Source organism: Maniola jurtina, chromosome 1 (genome assembly GCF_905333055.1).
Source record: "Maniola jurtina chromosome 1, ilManJurt1.1, whole genome shotgun sequence".
Taxonomy (NCBI): domain Eukaryota; kingdom Metazoa; phylum Arthropoda; class Insecta; order Lepidoptera; family Nymphalidae; genus Maniola; species Maniola jurtina.
This window is the reverse complement of record NC_060029.1, coordinates 8892406-8914154: the sequence shown is the minus strand read 5'-3', so window position 1 is coordinate 8914154 and position 21749 is coordinate 8892406. Positions and strand designations below refer to the sequence as shown.

Genomic DNA, 21749 nt, shown 5'->3' with positions numbered 1-21749 from the left:
TTAGGTAAAAAAACACATTGATTATAATATATTTATTTGAAATTCACATCAACATAAGAGTACTTCAAAGTGAATTATGCTCTATATTATTTAACAAAAAAAATGTAGGTATATAATAGTGGGTACAATACCTGGGCAACCGAGTTTGACAGGACGACACGATTTTTTTTTTGTGAAAACACATTTCCTCAAGATACCATACCCATTTAGATAAACTTGAAAAGTGAAACCATCATCCAAATCGTTAGAGCCGTTGCCGGGCTATTATGAAAAGACGAGTTTACATTAAGACTTTTTTAAGTCCATGGTTAAAAGTTGAGGATTTGAATAAAATATAATATTATATTAATAGAAGATAAAAATTTTCGGGCTGAAAGCATTTTCCCCGAAAGATTGGACATTGACAGATCATTTTCGAAGAAAGATTTGGGTTTACGAAAACCCCTGGTGAATTTTATGAAACACCTCGGATGATTGCCTCGATCGAATAATAATACTATTATTTACTTACTTGGGTCTAAATAATATTTTATTCAAAGTTACTCGCTGAAGCGAGTGTAAAACTTATTAAACGAATATACCTTTTCTGCATGTCTAAACTTTTTTAGTTCATTTCGGGTTTGTGTGCCTGAAGTACGGCATAATTTATTGAGCGTAAAATTCAAAATTCTTTTCGCCATTTTAATAGTTTTTATGTACTTAGTGTTCATTTTTGCGTTTATTATCATCAAATTACACGCGCAGTAACTATAAGAATGGGGTTTTGTTACGCCAGGAAACCTGTCTAACTATGCAACATCAAGATTTTAAGAATAAAATTCTTTTCATTCGTATTTCATAATAGGAAATGACGGGGGTGGATTTTTTATAAATTACAATGAGACACATTTCATTAAAAATGTTTTACGGTAATGTTGAATGCGCAAATACCAGCCGAATAAGAATATCTTCTGTTTTAAAAGCCAGTACCTATCTCTGTTATATACGAGTCAAAATGGGCCCACTTTCGAAAGTACACTTCAAACTGATCCCTAGTTAAATTTTTTGATGCTGTCACTTGCAGCAACAGCATAATTAATTTTTCATTATTTAATTATTCTTAAATGTAATATATCAGTTTAACTGGTCCTAGTGCAAGTAGGTCTAATTAAGTTTGAATCGAAAACTACTCTGTCTTGTGATAACTTATTTACGTACTAAGTAGCTATAGTAAATATTTTTAAACATAATTAATATGCTTCTGTAGATTTACCGATGCCCAAAGAGACAAGTGTCGGCAGATGAAAATAGTAACAGCAGCTTCATCTACTTGTATAATAAAATAACTAGCTATCTATACATGTGTAGTTTAGATATGTTTACGACTATTCCATTAACAAAATAATAGAAGCGAATAGTGGATTGGAATTTGGATAAAATATAGGTACCTAGAGACGAGAGATATTCCGTTGTAGGCTTCTAGGTAAGCGGTCATTTACAAGCAGCCGAGAAAAATGCTCACTCAGCTAGAAAAAACAATCATGAATTGTGAGCTTACTGAGCCTTTGGTTGTTCACATCCTTCGAGTCTTACCAAGATATCGTTCCTACTTCAACATAATTGGGGTTTAGGGGCAATTATGCCTCGGCAATAATTGCTAAGGTTATTAAATATTTTTGAATTCATTGGCGCGGCCTAAGACGTAAAATAATGGGCGTGGTCTTAAAAGTTCAAAGCATTTTTTATTGAGAGTACCTGAGTAAATGATTTAGATAAACGAGTTTATTCTAACACATTATTATAGTTCTTCTTATATAGAGTTTTAGTAATATGTTCAATGGTTTTCCTAATTGGTTGCCATTCGCCAAATCACGTTGGCAAGGCTTCGAACTACTAAGAAGCGAGTATTACCTACTACCTATTGTCATAAAATCGAATAAATATAAGTAGGTAATTGTAATAAGTATTATTTTCTATTTTTGGTGTTTCTTTAATTTTATTTTTTGTTATTTCTGTTATTTTATTTTTGTAAACATTTAAAAAAACGATTTGAATGAGTATGAGACCAATAAGTATCAGTATTCTAACAGCCATTTTAATTACGAGGAACCTTGCAACTCAAAGAACTTTTATAAACAGATGATGCCCGCGACTTCGTCCACGTATATTTAGGTTTCCCATCATCATATTTTGTTAACAATAAAGATGTTTAAATAAATAAATAAAAGGTCTCCGGGATGCAAGGTACATCAGAAAAAAAATATCTTTAAACTAAAACACGTAAACAACGTAAAGCGGATGGACTGTGATAAGGTTTTTTTTTAAATTCTTTGTTTAAAAACCAAAGTCTAGTTTTACATGATTCCACTTGACCTCCTGAAACTCTCTTAAGTTTATGAGGATGTTGCACATTCCTTTTAAATATCTACGATACAGAACTAAAAAGCTATAGTTATATAAATCGAAACTGATATTTTAACATTCTAATATTCTAATGATATTAATTAATCTAATCTAATAATAAAATTAATAATTAAACATAAATAGTAAAAAATAAATATTAGTATACGTATGGATTTTTACCCACCCATTTTAATTACGTACGCTACCTAACAGTATGACTTTTGTCAGTCTTCGCCTGCTTGGTTTTGTGAGTTCTGTAATAAGAACAAAAGCCGAATCTAACAATACGAATCTACGTCTTTTATGATTTTCCGTACCGTAGTTTACGAGGGATGCTCGCTCACACTATTTTGTTACTAGATGCTCCTGCACGTAGATTTTACCTTATTTAATACCAAATAACACAGCAAAGAGACGAATCTGTGAATTATTTTTGCCCAAATCCGTATTTGAAAAAGTATACTTATTTTTTGGACAGATGATTTGATTTAATTATGTAGATCATAAACAGCAATGGATTGAGATTTCACGTTTAGTGTAACACAAAGTGAATGGTGAAAAAGATTCCAAACCAATGTGCTTCCCCGGAAACTGAGTACCTTTTTGAATATTGGTTAAATATGTAAATACCTGTACTGTGATGGTTTACATGTAGTTATTTTTATCTCCATATGACTCTATGCTTGCCCAATAATCGACTCCCTATTAATTTTCGTAATAGAAAAATATCCTAAACGTTAATCCAGACTACCTGTTAGTTATAGGTAAATAGTTACGTTTTCTGTTCAGTAGTTTCAGCGTGACATGCAAACAGACAAATTTCAAAACTTGTGGTGAGCTCTATATCGATAGCTTTCACAGATTTTTTGAGCTGAATTTTCAAAAAAAAAATCGTCTCGTTATTTATAAAAAAAATAGTAGGTATGTGTCGGAATAATTCCTGTAGTCGAATCATTTTTGAGTTTCTAAGGCATAGGAGCAGCGGTGTAACACATTAAAAAAAATTAAACCATATAGGAAGATGTTTATTTATATAACATATGGGGCAACGATTCAAAAACTTGCTTCGGCTTATATACATTGCAGTCATAATACGTGTTAAATTTTTATTTATTTATAGTTAATTTGCAAAATAATTTCAATACCTATATTTAAAACGCTGCAGAAGTCCAGTATAAAATACACGCTTCAAAAATAATATTCACCGTAAATTATGCGGTAAAATAAAATAATTACTTAAATGGTATATTGGGAATAAAATAAATTACTCTTGTTCTGCAATATGGAGCAGCTGGAGCGGTAGTTGAATGAGAAAACAAAGAACGAGGAAAATTTTAAACGTGTTTAAAAGATGAATAATAATATTATGTCTTTATGTAAGTTGAGTTAATTAGCATAATATCTATGGAACCAGGCGACTCACACTATGAACTACTTACATTCAAGTTTACATTTTAATTGAGTCTTGGTGCGTTTAAAATAGCATATTATTATGCGATTCGCAGTTACCTAATTTACCTAAGTGAAAAAATTCAAGTCAAACATTGTTTTTGTGTTTGTTAATATGAGTTTACATATTATGTGGTGTTACTAGCTGATGTCCGCGGCTTCATCCACGTTGTTTTAATAATCCAGTGGAAACTCTTTGATTTTCCGTGATAAAAAGTGGTATATGTCACTCTCCAGCTTTTTAAATATACCCCTCCAAAAAAGCGTGCAACGTGATTGAAGGACAAACCAACAAATCAATAAACCAACAAACACACTTTCTATTTATGACATAGGTAGTCATTTTAAAGTAGCGAAAGTTAGGCAGAATTTGAAAAAAGGTAGGACAATTTTTCCGGCTTTTCTCCGGATCCGGTGCCGTGGTAGATAGTGGTAGACAACCAACATGAAATAAACATAATTTTATAGTTTCATTAACTGGGACACCTTCCAGCACGATGAACCGAGAAAATAAAGAGCCTGTCGGGAAGTGGCTGGATAAGGAAGAATGAGGAGCGGGGGTATGGTAGCGCTCATTAGAGAAGGCCTATGTCCGGCAGTGGTTATCCACAGGCTGATGATGATAAACTTGTAACAGTTTGATTTATCGCCACACAGACCGCTCTCAAAATAACACCTCATAATAGATTCGATAACTAAAGTTACCTACTTTATTTGGATGACTCGCCAAGATGTAAGGAGGCATTAAGAGGGTTGTGGATTGGATCTGTTATAAGGGTTGAATTCCTTTTGATTTAAACGTTCTTCTGGGATAATTGTTTAGTTGCAAATTGTTTTGATTCTGCTCAGTTTCGTATAGTGAGTGATGGATGATTTTGCGTTATTGTATTATATGTATTAGGAAATGTGTGAAACTTTGTCTGCGTGTATTATATTGGACCCTCGTCAATATTGACCCATAGCAATAGAGGGGTGGGCATGAATATTTTTCACGATGGATTAGGCTCGTGGAATTTTTAAGGACTACCTTTGTTCTGTTACATATATCCTGTATTTATTCTGTATTAAACTCTTGCTAATGCCCGCAACTTCGTCCGCGTGGATATATGTTTTTTTTAAATCCCGCGGAAATTCTAAGTATAATTTGCTGGGATGAAAAACCTATGTGTTAACCAAGGGTATATGCTATCATTTCAATTAGCCAAATCGGTTTAGTTATTTGGCGTGTAGGAGATACCAAATCTAAACATTCCCATTGATAACATTATTTACAATATTACAATAAAACAAAACCCGTGTTTATAAAATATTTTTTGAATTAAAAATATATGTTTTCACAAAATAATAAATAAGTAATAAGAGTAAGGTTTTGCAGATTTTATTTTATCTACTAGCCAATGTCAGGTAGTCGTTGCAATGCGATTCACGCGCCACCTATTGTACAGTGATACCTACTCTAGACTAGAGCTAGACGTTTTGGTAAGCGAACCTTTTGATACTGGACGTTTTAGGACACTGGACATTGTGGGACTGGAGCAACAGGACACTGGGTACTTTATCATATGTTAGACATTCTAGAAGACGACTAGGCATTGTCAGCCGGCGCCGTACTTTCTTTTATGAAGTCTTTTATTTGTTATCGTTTAGATATTTTTAAGGATATAGTTTGCCTTTATTTTTTCTTATGGAATTAAAAGCATATAGTTCCAAAATTTGAGTTAACCAACTTTTTTAGAATTCAGAAAACTAATTTATGCAGATCGAACCCTTAAATGAATAAGATTTTAAGAATATAAAAGTTTTTTTCATACTTGCGTTGCGGCTTATTAAACGTTGTCGCTAGTATGAGAATAATAGCTATGGAATCATTAATTATGTCAGAGAAGGTATCTACACAAGTACCTTGCTATAGGGAAACAAAACAACCTCTTTTCCAACGCTGATTTAAACAAGATTTGTGAGTAATTGAAAATTGGAAATATATATCCGAAACGGCTCTAAAAATTTAGAGATATTTTTCTATTTCTATCATGATTTACTTTTTATCTAGATAAGTGTCTACCTGTTCCCGATAGCAGCAATCAAATCGAAAGACGCCGAGGGATGGTCGAACATTGCAAGTGCGTTTATCCTGAGTCATCATAAAGTCATGTATTGTTAAAATATAAAAAACCGGCCAAGTGCGAGTCAGACTCGCGCACTGAGAGTTCCGTACTCGGGTATTTTTTCCAACATTTTGCACAATAAATCAAAAACTATTATGCACAAAAATAAATAAAAATCTGTTTTAGAATGTACAGGTAAAGCCTTTTTATATGATAGCCCACTTTGTATAATTATCTTACTTTGAAATTGAAACACATTTTAATTTTTTTTAAATGATGTTACCACAAATTCACGGCTTTCAGATTTATTCCTTTACTTGTGCTATATGATCTACCTGCCTTTCATGATTATAGGTCAACGGGAAGTACCCTATAGGTTTTCTTGACAGATACGACGAACGGACGGACGGACAGACAGACAGACAGACAATAAAGTGATCCTATAAGGGTTCCGTTTTTTCTTTTGAGGTACGGAACCCTAAAAAAGTTTTATTTGCTATGAAAAATAATAATCTTTTTAGAAAATGTTTCAAATATATTTGAGACTAAATAGCACCTTTTGTAATTTTAGGAGCGATTAATAACGGATCAAGGTAAAAGCATGTCGTTCAAGTGTTATTACGCCAAACAAAGCGGCCGTTTCAGCCTCACATTCCTCTTTGACCAGGTAAATTCCTCGGCCCTCTTGATTAATATCGACTGGTTTTTAATTAAAAATCATGTTTGTTCAATAAATATGAGAGCGTTTTTACACGTCATTTAACACAATTTAAAATGTAAGTATGTTTATTTATTTATTTATTTATTTATTTATTTTTTTTATAAAAAGATATGTGGATAAGATATGTGGATAAGTATTACTAATTATAGTAGTAAATTTTAAGTAGTCAGATATATTAAACGAATTACTGTTAATTTTGTGATATGTATATAATATATATACGTAAATTTATTTTATTTATTATATATTTATTTATCCAAGCATTTACATAAGTCCCTCCTTCTATTTTTTTATTGTACCTATTCTTCTTCCTTTACAACCTCTCCCACTGCCGAGGGTCATTAGTAGAGATCACTTAGATACGTGCTTCCCTGTCCACTTCTTATCTCTTTCTTTGTACTATTAATTGCTAATTTTTGGCACGAATAAATAAAAATAAATTAATTCAATGTTCTGTCAAAAAATACTTATTTTTCTTTGTACTATTAGTTGCAAATTTTTGGTGCGAATAAATAAAAATAAATAAAATCAATGATCTGGCAAAAAATTCTTAACATTTATTTTTGTAAATATTATTGAAGTTAAAAGGCAATTAATATCTGAAACATATTTAACACATAAGTCATTTTATTTAAGTAGTCGGATAACAGACTGTAGTTAATTGCAAATTTGTGTTGATAAAATCTAATTTAGAAATAAATCAGGCCATATCATTACCCAAAACTTTGCTTCCATTATTAAGATGTATAGGCACATTTGCTAGACCTAATTAAGGCCCATAATATACTCTACCAGCGAACTAATTTATTATACCTACCATATTCAGTAAATGTATAAGAAGTCAGTAACTACCTAAGTAGTAATATATTTTATAACAGGGCCCAAAATGAAGAACTAACGCGTAAAATGCATAGATATAATACATTTATGGGTAATAGTCGATAATGTATATTATTGAAAAAATATTTCAGTATGTGTAAGAAATAAATTAAAAAACATGTATATTTATAAATTGAGTAGGTATTAGAAATAAGTTTTTATCATAAATGGTACATAAAAACTTTTGTAATATCAAGATTTGGTAATGAATTAAGGTACAGTTCTAAAAAAGAAAAGTTCAACTTTTACACAGGAACGTAAAACTAAATGAAACAGTACAATACTTACGCTAAACAAACAATTAATCTAGCACTGAAAAAGCACGAAGAATTAGACGAATTAATTCACCGCTGCCTCTCATGGTGTTCCAACGTGACATTAGTCTCGTCATTTAAACACAAAAGGGGATGTATTAATGGCATGTTTTTAAATAGCTTCGCTAAAGGCGGAGCCGGCGTTACGGGTGAAAGGCTACGATTTCGTAGCTCGAGTGAGCTACGTGCGCGCTACGCGGGGCAAGGTCTCGCGGGCGCCTGGCGCTCAGCGAGCGACCGCGGGGAACGCGTGGGTCGCACTGGGTCCGTTCTCTGTTAGCTGCGATTAATCCATACAAGGGAGACGAGGAGGCTGTATTCACCGGACCGGAGGACGGTCGGGCGACGAGCGTCGACTGCCGCCGCCCGCTAACGCTGCTTCGGGGGCCGCTGAGAGTCCGCCTCCCGCCGCCGTTGCGTCGTGTTGACACAATTTTGAAATAGTGTCACATCTAGGTAATTTTTAGGGATTGTGCAGCGACATGCGTTCCATACTTTGCCGTTTCACGTATTTATTTACAAAGAAATTCAGAATATAATGATAATATCTTAATAATATCGCATGAGATACGGTTACAAATGAGTATACCTTATATACTCATATAATTAGAAGATAATTACAAGAAATTATATACTATGTGCATTTGTCAATTTCATTAGAACTTAAAAGTTTTGACTAGTAAAAAAGTAAGTAAAGTACCTTATATATCTTTTGAGTATTTAACGAACATAAAACAAACACACACGACGTCTTTCTTTTGTTGAAATCATTACAAATAGCAACATGTGTGTAATTAATTTTCCGTTTTACACCACCTAAAGGGGCGAGTGTTAACACGTAGAAAGTTTACATAAACACGAATGTCATTAATCATTTCAAATAGAATGGAAACGTAGAACTACAACTATCCTTGTAACAGGAGTTGTGGGATGTTTGTCTCGAAGGATACAGATGTTAATTACAACACTAGCGACCCGCCCAGGCTTTGCACGGGTAGCTTATTACAATTTTCGTTGGTTTCTCTAATTTTTTAAAGTATAAAATATAGCTTATGTCACTCAGGAATAATGTAGCTTTCTATTGATGAAAGAATTTTCAAAATCAGTTCAGTACATGAGGGATGATTACCCAATACGTTTAGTATATATGCTTCCGAGTTTTTTGCGATAGGTGCGATAAAAGTTGAAGCACCCCATAATCAGAGACATTGTTATCAAGTTAAAAGTACCACAAATATCTTTACATTTTTTTCCAGGCAATTGTATTAGTTTTGATATTTTTCGATTTATCTCAAAGCCAAAGAAAAGAAGAGATGAATTTTTCATAATTGTTTCCGAGTCGGTTGAAACAGAAGCGTCCAACCCAAAAGGTTGGGACGTCAAACAAGATTAGAGGCATGGATATTTTGCTCGCTGTTGCTGCTACGAGTAGGTATAACAATAAATAACGTCCACGTGCCCAGTTTATTAGTAGCTGCATTATGTAGGTGTGGCCGAGAAAAATAAGATATCAGATTAAAAACGACCGACATTTTTTGTGGATAAACCTTATTGAACGAGCCCTATGGAAATTAAAACCAATAGCACAAAATATACATTTCTTTCTCATAATTTATTTTATTCGAAAGCGAGTTATCTGCCGCGAGACTTGTTTGTTTATTGACCATATCCTTTGTGTCCAAATGGCTTTTTCACAGTGATTTAATGTTGGCATACTCGCCTCGCACATCTGTTCTATTCATTTTACTTGTGTGAATTTTTATTCACCTGTAGTTTTGCAATGGTAATCAAGACACGGGATGAGCATATTTTCACTGATCCGTAGAACTTATGTAAAACGTTGAAAGGTTCGCTTAAAATGACGGGACTAATGGAGGATTTGACATCGCCAATTAATCAAGAAAATAATATCATACTTTATCATAATAGCCCACCTCATTTATTACATCACCACTGGATTTATGACTGTATCTATTTATATAACTAAACTGGATTATTAGATACTAGATTATTGTAGTATAGCCCTTAATTTTTTTATTAAAGACTAGCTATGCATTTGGTTTAGTCTGTGTGAATATAAGATTTTGAAGAATTCTGTAGAAGCCGTTTGTTAAACGCTGGAATGAAAAGGAAGTCACTTTTTGCATATTCTTCAAACATATTTCGATGTCAGTTTTACCGTTTAGAAGATTTTCCCTGATATGTAGACATTAAAGTCCAGCATATTATATAAAAATGGGTGTTTGGGTTATGCCTGATAACGCGGAAGAAAATTTCTATTTTATTTATATACGCCTATTAAACATTATGTAAGTACATAGGTATTATGCATAAGTTCGAAGTTGAAATATTTTTCATATTTTTATTGATATTGAGATAATGTGATAAGTTTCAATTAAAACAATTTTTAGGAGTATAGTGAAGTAGTCGTGATAATTTACATTAACTTTAACTAAAGCTACGTGGTTTCCAAACACTTACTGGTTTGAGAAGAAGTCCACAACAAACTCAGTAAATCTTACAATATAACTTAATATTCGTAAAAAAGATGTAGATAAATAAAGCGTTGTAAGGTACTTTATTAAACCCCCTCCTACTAAATACCAAATGATAAAACATATTTTGTTTCAAATATTTTAGAATAGTTTGTATATATTTGATATAGGTAATAGGATATATCCGATATGGCCGCCTCTAGCTTTTAAAATTTATACATTACTAGCAACCGCCTGCAGCTTCGTTCGGCGAAAATATAAATCTTCTTTATTCTCTAGCCGTGGGAATTACGAAAAAGCCGGCCTTATTCCTTGCCTACATTATAAACGGAACCTCTGCGCAAAATTTCAGCTTTCTAGGCGTTCACTAAGTTCAAACTCTTGCACGGGTTGAGTTGAGTGTTGATGAGTCAGCGATTGAGTAGGGACTTTTCATTTTATATTTATTGATTTATTGCTTTTGACCTACATCAAAAAGCTTTGACTTAAAAAAATCCATAATTAATTTTATTTATTCCATGATTTAAGTATTACGATATTATTTCTTTTCGTAACAGATTTGATTTCGGTAAAAAATTGGTAAGTCTTAACTTCAGCGCAATTCAGTTCGAGTTTCATTTAATATTCAGAACATTTTACAAAGAAGAATATGGAGCAGAATTGTATACTGTAAATAACTAACGACTTAATATAATAATATAGCTGTATAATAAAAAACATTCATATTTGTCGACGTAAGTTGGTAAGATAAGTCAACCAGTGAAGCAATACGAACCTGGAGTTGGTACCTAAGTTAGGACGACTCATAAGACAAAGTGGCATGATTTTACTGACTTTTCCAACTAAAAGTTGAACGGTTTCCATATATATATCTACCTAAATAAAGAGTAGGTACGACTTACGATTACGTCCGTCAGTTTTATTGTCAGCTCTCCGAACACTGTACCGAAGTGTTCTTTCGGAGGAGTCAAAAATGTTCATTTAACAAAGAACCTTTTTATAGCAGCGTCAAATGGGAAAATACAAAGTAGGTACGTTTACTAATAGAAACTCTTCCGAAATACTGTAAATGGAAAGACGTGCTGGCGGCTGTAATATTATCTGATTCGTATCATTTTTCGGTGGGACTTAGGACTCAATGGATTTAGAAGAAACCCGTTTTGACGAAGGTATCTTATTTGGAGCAGAAAATAATAAGTCCGTACGGCTTAAGTTTATTTTGTGTAGGATACAGAACCTTTTCCCTGGCTACAACTATATTTTTATTTATTATGTAACCTTTTGTTACTCGTAATCGTGTTATGAATAACGATAGATATCGAAACCACTGTGAAAGTGGTTTCGATATCTATCATCACCACCACCCACAACATAGTTTCAGATGAATTAATGATAATAATTTAATACATAATACGATTACGTTCGCAATTTATACACTCATACGGAAATTTCAAGAACTTTTTCATAAAGTTGAATTAATTATAAATTAACCATGACGTACATGAACTTGAGCCAAATACCTGTGTCATGTAAGTCGGTTAATATTAAATGAAACCCGGGAAGGCTGCCTGAAATCACAGTAAATCTTCTCATTTAATAAAACAAGCTTTCAGAAAGGCCTCCTGTCGAGGGGTTGAACGATAGCACTTTGGAATATTATATTACAACGCAGTAACGCACTATGGTAATTAAATACATGATGTCACCTAGGTATTTATTAATCATATAAAATTTATTAGTAGGTAGATACTCTATCAACTTTGTTATGTTCATCATCCACACTTTCAAACTAATATTATAAATGCGAAAGTCCGTTATCGCTAGCTTTTCACGGCCAATCCGTTTCCGGCCATTTCTGACGGGTAAGGAAATAGCTTGCATCTCAGGAGCGGACATAGGCTACTTTTGTTCCGGAAAATTAAAGAGTTTCTAAAGGATTCGCAAAAACCTAATTAATAAAAACTTAATGTACTTATTTACATAAGTACATATTTATTTAAGTAAGTACAATAATATTTGTCTGTTAAGACAAACGTTATCATTAATTAACATTTAGTGTAATAAGAAGTGTTTATTTGCTAGAGTATGGTATGTTCGTCCCTTCGTTACCTGTGCATTTGCGCATCATTCAGCCGATTGAGTTAAAACTCAGTTATATAAATACTTATAAGTTAGAATAACGAAAAACTAAAAACTAGAGACACACCTTTGCCGTGTAGTTTGCGTCTATTGTGTGAAGCGTACGAGTATGACCCGGCGATCGTGAAGGGCGTTGAAACATACGGAACCATACTGTATGGAGTGAAAAAGTTGGCAAATGCGGTGAGACGTCGCAAAGCGAAGGTTCAGAATGCGAATACAGCGATGAAATACTGATGAAGCACGTCTTTAAGCGCAGCCCACTTAATGCAGTTTGTATTTTGTATTGCCTGCGACCTGCGATTGCCGACCCCTTTTTGAAGCCACTTGATTTTCGCCATTTTAGCTCTAATATAGTAGCAGTGAGCGTCATGTGAACGTACTTTGTATATGCTCAACAAAATATTGCTGGTACCCTTAGTGGGGCGCTTCGAAACGGTACAAAAAATAACTGCAAAATATTTTGTATGCACACTAGCACACCTCTTCCAGCGTTGGTATCTGCCTACTTTTGTCTATTTCAGTGCATTAAGAGATATTTTTTTATCTATTTTTTCTGTTCGGCTCTAGTTTTATTTTACTTACACAGCTGTTCGTATTGTCGTAATACTCGTAGTGTTGGTATAACAAAATAAATCTACAAGTTTAATATCGCATTGAAAAGATCTGTTGACTTGGCATTTATACCTAGCATCTTAGAATGAATAAAACCCGTGTTGAAAAATAACCTTATTTGTTGACGTCTAGTGCGCTTGGAAGGAAAATAAAGTTCTCCTGGAATATAGAATATAGGACTCTCTAGGTACCAACATGTTATTGCATGTAGATGTGCCCGAGTCAGTTATTACGGCTATATGGGAAAATTAGGTACGTTTTGTACGTTTACTTTATCATTATAATTTACTAAGCGTCCGTACAAAAGAAAATCATCATCATGATCAACCCGTCGCCGGCTCACTACAGAGCACGGGTCTCCTCTCAGAATGAGACGGGTTTGGCCATAGTTTACCACGCTGGCCAAGTGCGGTTTGGCAGACTGCACACACCTTTAGCGAGAAATACTCACCTATTTTTATATTATGACTATGCAAAAGTGTGTCTGTCTGATAGCTTTTCACGGCCCATCCGTTCAACGAATTTGACGAAAGGTACAAAAAAATAGCTTGATCTCGGGGAAGGACAAAGGTTACTTTTGGTCCCAGAATATCAAAATCAAAAGCTTGCGTCCCGGGGAAGGATACAGGCTACTTTTGGTCCCGGAAAATCAAAGAGATTCTTCAATCAAAAACCCAAATCCACTTTGACGAAGTTACAGGCATCGTTTACTGAGTACAAATATAACTTGCATACTAGAAAAGACATAGGCTACTTGTTATCCTGGAACATCAGAGTTCCCACGGGATTTTTAAAAACCTAAATCCATGCGGACAAAGTCGCGGACAAAATCTAGTAGATAATAGAATAATATCAATGCTGACATATCGTATTTCAAATTGCTGGGTCTAAGTCTAAACTTTAGACTGATCTGTTTTTGTATGGTTCCCTAGAACGTATAATACAGCCGATAAAAAAATAACAAGAAATTCAAGTGACCTTTTTTATAAAATGTAAAACGTACTTAGTTAATAATTACCTACGCGTACCTACCTACTTATTACGTAATATTTTTTTTATTTATTCCTTAGAGCGTGTATCACGCTTGAACCGCAGAACTGAAACGAAAACATTTGCAATTCAAAAATAAAAAGGTAAACTGTTCTGACTTCAATCAAAATGGGTCCACTTTTACCCTGAAGTATATAGTATATATTTCCGCTCAGGTGATACCGGGTGGAAACGGTAGTCTAAATAAAATATGTATGAAAGTTGTTTTATGAAACCTACCATAGGGGCCGTTACTTTTGTTATAAACGTGGTCCCAGTGTTGAAGGTTAGGTAAGATTTAGCATAGATCAATGATTTATTATTAGATGGGGACCACAATAGGTACTTTACTTTACGCATTACTCACTAAAATATCATGAATCAAAGGAGAGTGGTAATAAAAAGGCATACATTTCACTTACACATGTATACATTCTGTTCAGCTACGAATATTATATTATGCTCTTAAAAAAAAGGTGTATGATATTTGTGATCCAGGGATTACACGACAATTTCAAAGAATAATTATTGTTACGTGTTTTATCGGCTCTTCTTTCTTCTTCTTTCGAAAGATGGTGATAGTGTGTCTGTCTGCTAGCTTTTCACGGCCTGTTAATCTGTTTAACCATCTTTGATGAAAGGTACAGGGAGGCTTGCATAGGTACCAGGAAAAGAGATAACCTCATTTTTGTCATGGAAATTAAAGAGTTCCTACTGGATTCTTAAAAAATGTAAAGGCACGTGGACAAAGGTGCGGGCATCATCTATTTGGTACAGAGATAGCTTACTTCCTGGAGACGGGCATAGGCTACTTTTTATCCCGGAAAATTAAAGAGTTCCACGATATTTAAAAAAGTTATCTAGTTAATGTTTTCAATTTAATGTGAATTAATTTGCTCTCTATCATTGTATGGCTAGGGTAAGCCTTTGTGTCTGCCTCAGAAAATTTAAGCGATTGCAATCTTACGGTCCTTGTCCTTACTTTCCTGGTATTTATAAGGGCCGGACCCGGCATTTAATCAGGGTCTGCTTACTATTCTAATCCAGATTTCACAGCCTACTAGTTACATGGCCATCTAACTTAAAGGGTGTTCATAAAGAGCGAACTTTCAGTAAATATTAATAAATTTTCCACCTATGGTTAGCGGGATTATCTTCATTATATTGGACTTAATAGGAGGGACAGATGTTTTAAAGTACTCCGACGTAAAGAGGAAAACAAATGAATACATTTTGGACTACCAATTAATATGATATAGCAAACGAAGGAAAGTTAGGTATCTTTGAAAGATCCTTTTTTTTCTTTTGCAGCAGTATACCTAAATGTAGTTCAAACACAAATACTTTCATGTAGCCGTTGTTGAGAACTAGATAAGGCTCGCGACTTTGTCCGCGTGTACTTAGGGTTTATAAAAAATCACACGGGAACTTTTTGATTTTCCGGAAAAAAAAGTGGCCTGTTCTTGCCCAAGATTAAAGCTATTTTTGTATCAAATATTATAGACGATGCCCTCGTTCTTCACCTACGAAGATTTGGGTTTTTAAGCTATTTCTGTACCTACCGTCAAAATCAAAATCTTAAAAAGTTAACAGACAGACAAAATTTCGCATAATTATAATATTAGTAAGCATGGATTTAAAATAAAAAATATAGAGGGAAAAACCAAAACTATTAAGAATCTAAGGTTACTCTCTTTTTTTTAATTCTGCATCAGTGAATCTATGAATATCTATTTTTAAAGCCTGAAATAACCGTTACAGCTACGTAATACATATTCTGGTGTTTATTTTACCTATATAAAATTGCAACTGGATAGTTCCTGTATTGAAAATTTTAATCGGAGGATCACACAACTGTTTTTCTGTCTGTCTGTCTGTACACGCTTCACGCTAAAACTATTGACCAGATAAACGCAACTTAGCATACTTATAGGTAATAAATACTCCATCATATGGGGCAGTAGGTAAAAAGTATGGGATAAATATCAAAATAAAAAGAACGCTTTTATTATAGGTTAAAATTCTACCTAGGTTAGATATTGTTATAATATTCTTTAATACTTTACAAGCAAATATCATTAATTCGCTGTTTACCTACGATAATAATATTTTTATAGGGCAATTTCTGTTATTCTGACCAAATTATTTCGCATGAAAATACTGCAACGAAAACATTTTACCAATACAAACTTCCGCAACATTGCAAACAACAGTATAAACAACTGATAAATATTTTATATGTGAAAATCTAGTTGCCATTTTTAAGCTGGCTCTCGACCGTGTGGCTAATACAACCTACCTAGATAAGCAGCTATATCTACATTGTACCTATAGGCACGTGTAGGCACAATACAACTAGGTTTCGAAGTGGTTTCCGTGGTCTACCGAGTCACCGCTTTGCTCACCACAAGGATTATCATTAGGACAAATTTACAAGTATGTATATCATAAGCCGTACTGTAAGCATACCATACCAATAATCCAATTCTGAATCAGGGTTTTTATAGGTAGATAATTTTTAATAGATAATATTATAATAATATTTCCTTATCATATTACGCACATAGTAAAGATATTAATAGGTGTTGCATGGAAATGACCAAGAAAACACACGTCGTATTCGAACCATTTATTTCGTTTTAAAATTTTTGGTTAACTAGATTTAACAAAAAATGAACGCAGACCGAAAGGTAGCAGGCAAAGAAAATGTTGAGATAGTATAAAATCACATAAGCTGAAATATGAGCTCATAGAATTTTAGTAGCGTAGATAATAATCCTACTATAAACTGTTAAATGTCGAACGTAGTGTATAAGAGCTAGATGAACCTATTAATAGCATGATATTTTGCTTCATTAAAAATATCTTAGTTCTGTAAGACCAACATGCATAAGCTTCAAGTTATTATTATATTATAGATCAGTTCGCGTCCAGGTCCTCTAAGGCCAAGAAGGGAAGCTATACACACCCGAGCTCTGTTGGCGGTAACTCATCAACTCGCACTAATACGAAGGCTGTCAGAAGATCTTAAAGCCTTCGTATTAGTGCGAGTTGATCATAGCACATCACAGCACATCATACCCATGTATCGCTTCTTTCAAATCTGTGATCGCTCCACTAATTTAAATCGCAAATCAGCGAGCTTTATGTGCGGTGGCGGATATGAGCGTCCTGAAATAAAAAGCAACGACTTATGCTACAGCAACGGAACAATAACACTCTGATTTGTAATATTAGAGGATGACGGTTAAAAAAATTCAAGTGTTCAAGATTATAAAATAAAGTAGGGGGTTTTTAAACGACACGTAGAATGTTATTAAACATGATAAAATCCAATTTCTTCTCCATCATACTCCTATGAGATTTGGCTTGGGAGTTTTAGTGGAACAAGTAAGTTTGGAAAGTTAGGTTACACACGGGTGCCTACGATTATGATATAGCTGTAACATACTCGTATACGTATATTCCGCTAGCTAACTTACGTTAGTAGCTATATTTTCATTCCAAAATTTTCTTTAACGGGTTTCACTGGAATTTGTAAATTAACATGACTATGTTATGATATTTATTCGTAGAATGATGACTAACGAGTTTCCCTATTACAGTAAACGTTAGCAAAATATGATGAAAGAAAAAAAATCGTTTAAAAGGCGGCCTGTTTATTATCATTATGAGTCAAGTCGTGAAAGTTAGGGCCGGAAATGGCGCGGGAGGGTACATACTGTGGGTATTAACCGTCACACCTTTATTACGTAGTTCAATCTTGACGAGGACTGAAAAAAAGCACTTGACACATAAAAACACATTAAGTATTATGTTTATTTCAATGTTTGAAATTTTTGGGTGCCAGTGACGCAAAATATTTTATTTTGCAATGTATTTTTATTGCCATACGTATGATAACTTGTGAGATTGATAAATTATAGGAGTAGGTATTATATTCTAACCGAAATTTTATTTTGAAGAACGAGTTTGCAAGTCTGCAAACATACGTCTTTTTATAATCAAGCTTGAAGGTGCATACATAATATATGCAAAATATTTTTTAAATACATATCAAAAATTGCGGAGCCGGCAGAATTCGAACCTGCGTCTTCTGGGTGCGCGTCTTATTCTTGACAGGGCAGACGTGTTTTAATTTTTTAATTACTTACAATATGTTTGTTTCTAAATCATTTACCTTTATTGCGATGTTCCATTTTGACAATTCCTTGAAATGCCTCTGGTGTGCCCATGTAAAGGAGCAGCACTTGTACACCGGCCGTGGTTCCATCATCAGAGTCGCCTTGTGCCATTCTGGATTTAAATCTGGTTGGACAGCGTCCACAACAGTTTCGAATTTATTTAGTGTCTACAATGAAAAATTGATTTCTCTTTCATTTCATGACTAAATGTTGCCCACGAATTCATTGTTTAAAATCCCGTGGAAACTGTTTTTTCGAGAAAACAATAACCTAATGTCAGTCTTCGGAATGCCAGCTGCTACCTTACCAAACATCAAAATCAGTCGAAAAGATGGACCATGACAAGCTAGCAGACCGGTACAGACACACATTCGCATTTATAATATCATAAGTATGGCTATAAATTTTTGGCACCTACTTAGAAAATTACTATCTGGTTGAAATTATATCAACTAATGTACGTAATCTAGGTGGATTTTGGGCGAAATAACAGGATATTCACAGAGTCATCGTGACAGCCTATTTCGACATATATAGTGCGAGCGAAATCTACAAAGATCGATTATTTATTAGTGTGTTATTAATGTGTAGCCATTACTATTTTAGTATTCACTATGTAGGCAGTAAAAATCTTTGAGTAATATCGCATTATGATTACTCAATTAAGTACTTGACAACTTTTAATTGAAACACAGGAATATACACAGGAATGTATAGCTAACCACATATTAATATAGTATAATATTTTCGTCACCATCGCCGCCTCAATCGATGGGCTTGTGTATTTTGGAGGGATTGCCACACTCTACGGCTGCTAGCGTACAGATTTCATACGGCTCCAGAATCTTGGGAAATTCCCAATATATCCACAAGATTTGAAATTTAAATAAATAACAAACCTTTTTATCGATTAGTGAGAATATTATTGATCTAAGTTCAGTCGTTTCTGAGCAGAAGTATATGATTTTCCACTTAGATTCCGTAATATCATAAGAATTAAATGGCGCGGCCCGTTCGAATTCCTCGCAAGTAGTGGTAGATTGTGAGAGTTTGGCCTCGCCACGACCGGTCCCCGTCAGAGTGAGCCACAGGAGTGAGCATAACAATTTGAAATACCCGCCGCGTAAACATTCTCACTTTCGCCATTCAGAAGTAATTTCATTCTAGTGTTCCATGCTTATATTACCTACCTACGTGCGGTTTATATGCAACTACGCGAGCAAAGATTCGTTTAATTATAGTAGGTACTAGCGTCAGCTTATGTTTAATAGTGTTTTTAATTAAAACTAGCTGCTCTGTCCCGTCTTTGTTTGAGTGAAAGTTTTGAAACTTCTCAGTGGGATCTATCTAATTACCTACCTAAGACTTTATAGATAAAGCCACATACAAAATTAAGTTTCTAGATATAGCTGTTCTTGTTCCAAGAAAAATCCTACATTTATGTGATTACTAGCTGATGCCCGCAGCTTCGCCCACGTGGATTGGTCAGATCCCCTGCAGCATCAGGATTGAGGAGTTGGACTCCAAATTTTTTATGAAACAATGTCGCAAAGTTCCTCTATCGATTAAAAAAGAAATGACGCAAATCGGTTCAGAAATCTCGGAGATTTCGGTGTACATAGGTAGAAAAACACAACTCCCTTTTTGAAAGTCGGTTAAAAAAGTAGCCTATGTTACTCCCTGATAAATTCTCTACTTGTCTGTGAAAATCCCGTCAAAATCGGTTCAGCCGTTCCCAAGATTATCCTTTTCAAACAGACAGACAGACAGACAGACAGACAGCTAGACAGACAGACAGACAGACAAAAATTTTAAAAACGTGTGATTCGGTGTTGGTATCGTTCAAATAACCATATGAGCTTAATATGAGGTAGTTATTTCGAAATTACAGACAGACACTCCAATTTTATTTATTAGTATAGATTAATAGCGATCAAGATCCTCATATAATAAGTATATGTAGATATGCATTATGCATGTACCTATTAAGTAACGTTTTAGGTCCTATACGAGTGCTTTGCTACTATCCCTTGTGGAGTTCCGTCCTTTAATATAATAGAAACAGAATCTCCGGTAATATTCTTAAGATCTTCAATAAATTCCGACGAAAATCACTTGATATTATATAACATTTACAATTTAAAAAAAATTGTTGAAATCGGTTCAGATTTGACGGAGTTACGGAGTAACATCGGCAAAAATTATCATCCCCTATTCTGAAGAAACGCTATTATTTTTTGAGATCAAAATATCATGGTTAATCCAGCGTATCAGTTATATCTAAATATAACAAATTACGTACATATCTACACCTATGTGTTGCAATCAAACGCATCCGTTCATCAATTTAACAAAATACATAAATCTATAACTTAAGTTGAAAATTAACTGAAAAACTTTTTAAAAAATGGGCATATGGAAAATTTTCTGAACTCTGAAATATTCAAAAAATCTTCTTTTCTTTATTATAAGAGATATTGGAGATATTCATTTAAAAAAGAACTTATACTTTTATACTTCAAAAATATTGACAAATAATAACTTTTTAATTACTTTCAAATAAATGAGTGATGAATACTTCACTCAGCTAAGCTAATTATATCTCATTCAGCAGGCATTAGGACTAACCGCTTACTTGCTTGAACATAATGTGCTAGCGTCGTAGACAACTCGTAGACCACTGTGCACTGATAGTACCTAGTCTACGTTTTTTTTAAATAAGAATGAATGATGAATAATCCTGTTTTCTTCAATAGCTAACTATAAACGCATGCAATCAACTTTATAGTTACTTACTTTAAAATATGCAATTAATCTATAACAAATAAAAAGAACAATATTGAATTTAATATAGAAAATGTTTGTAAGTAAATAACAAAAATAAAGGCCGACGAAATTAAAGGTGTCACGTAACCACAACACAAACAAATTCAACAAACAATAAACTAAACAAATTGAATGGATAAAGTTTGTAAGCACGGAGAGTAATAAACGACTCAGTATTTTCTTTCAGTTCCTACTTGTGCCTCCGTGGTTACGTTGAATACGTCTACTACCTAAACAGGGTGACGTTACGTTACGATTCTATTGAGGGGTTGTAAAACAGGTCAAAATATGTTATCAAATGAGCCCTAAATACCCATGGGGAGAAAAATACCCGTTTTGGCATTATTAATAGTTTTGTGTTTTCCAGAAATTATACGAATTTGTTTCTTTTACAATCAATTTGGTTAAAAAATAACTAATGCATATAGCCAATTTTTTTATTTGATTTCCATGTAGCGGACAATCCAGTTAATAATAATTAAAATCAATACAGTTAAGTTATACGTATGACTTAGTACATTTTTATTAGAAGAACATGAAAGTTTTGTGAGTTTTTTTATTTATTTCATTTTATTTTATTTAAAATAAAATAAAATAAATAAAAATAATTA

At 33.7% G+C, this 21749-nt stretch overlaps 2 protein-coding genes across 2 annotated transcripts in view; both read right to left on the bottom strand.

Moving 5' to 3' along the window:
* Positions 1-8301, bottom strand: part of LOC123871033 — a 28966-nt gene extending 20665 nt beyond the window's left edge. The window contains exon 1 of the mRNA XM_045914616.1: positions 7825-8301. The gene's annotated coding sequence lies outside the window, so the exon portion shown is untranslated. The remainder of the gene's footprint in view (positions 1-7824) is intronic.
* Positions 8302-17242: 8941 nt separating this feature from the next.
* LOC123867249 lies at positions 17243-20959 on the bottom strand. Its single transcript, XM_045909230.1, has 4 exons — positions 20941-20959; positions 19212-19444; positions 18309-18479; positions 17243-17299 (listed from the first exon to the last, which is right to left on the bottom strand). The coding sequence occupies exons 1-4, from the start codon at positions 20957-20959 to the stop codon at positions 17273-17275; spliced, it is 450 nt and encodes a 149-aa protein (XP_045765186.1). The 3' UTR covers positions 17243-17272.
* Between the last annotated feature and the right edge of the window lie 790 nt (positions 20960-21749).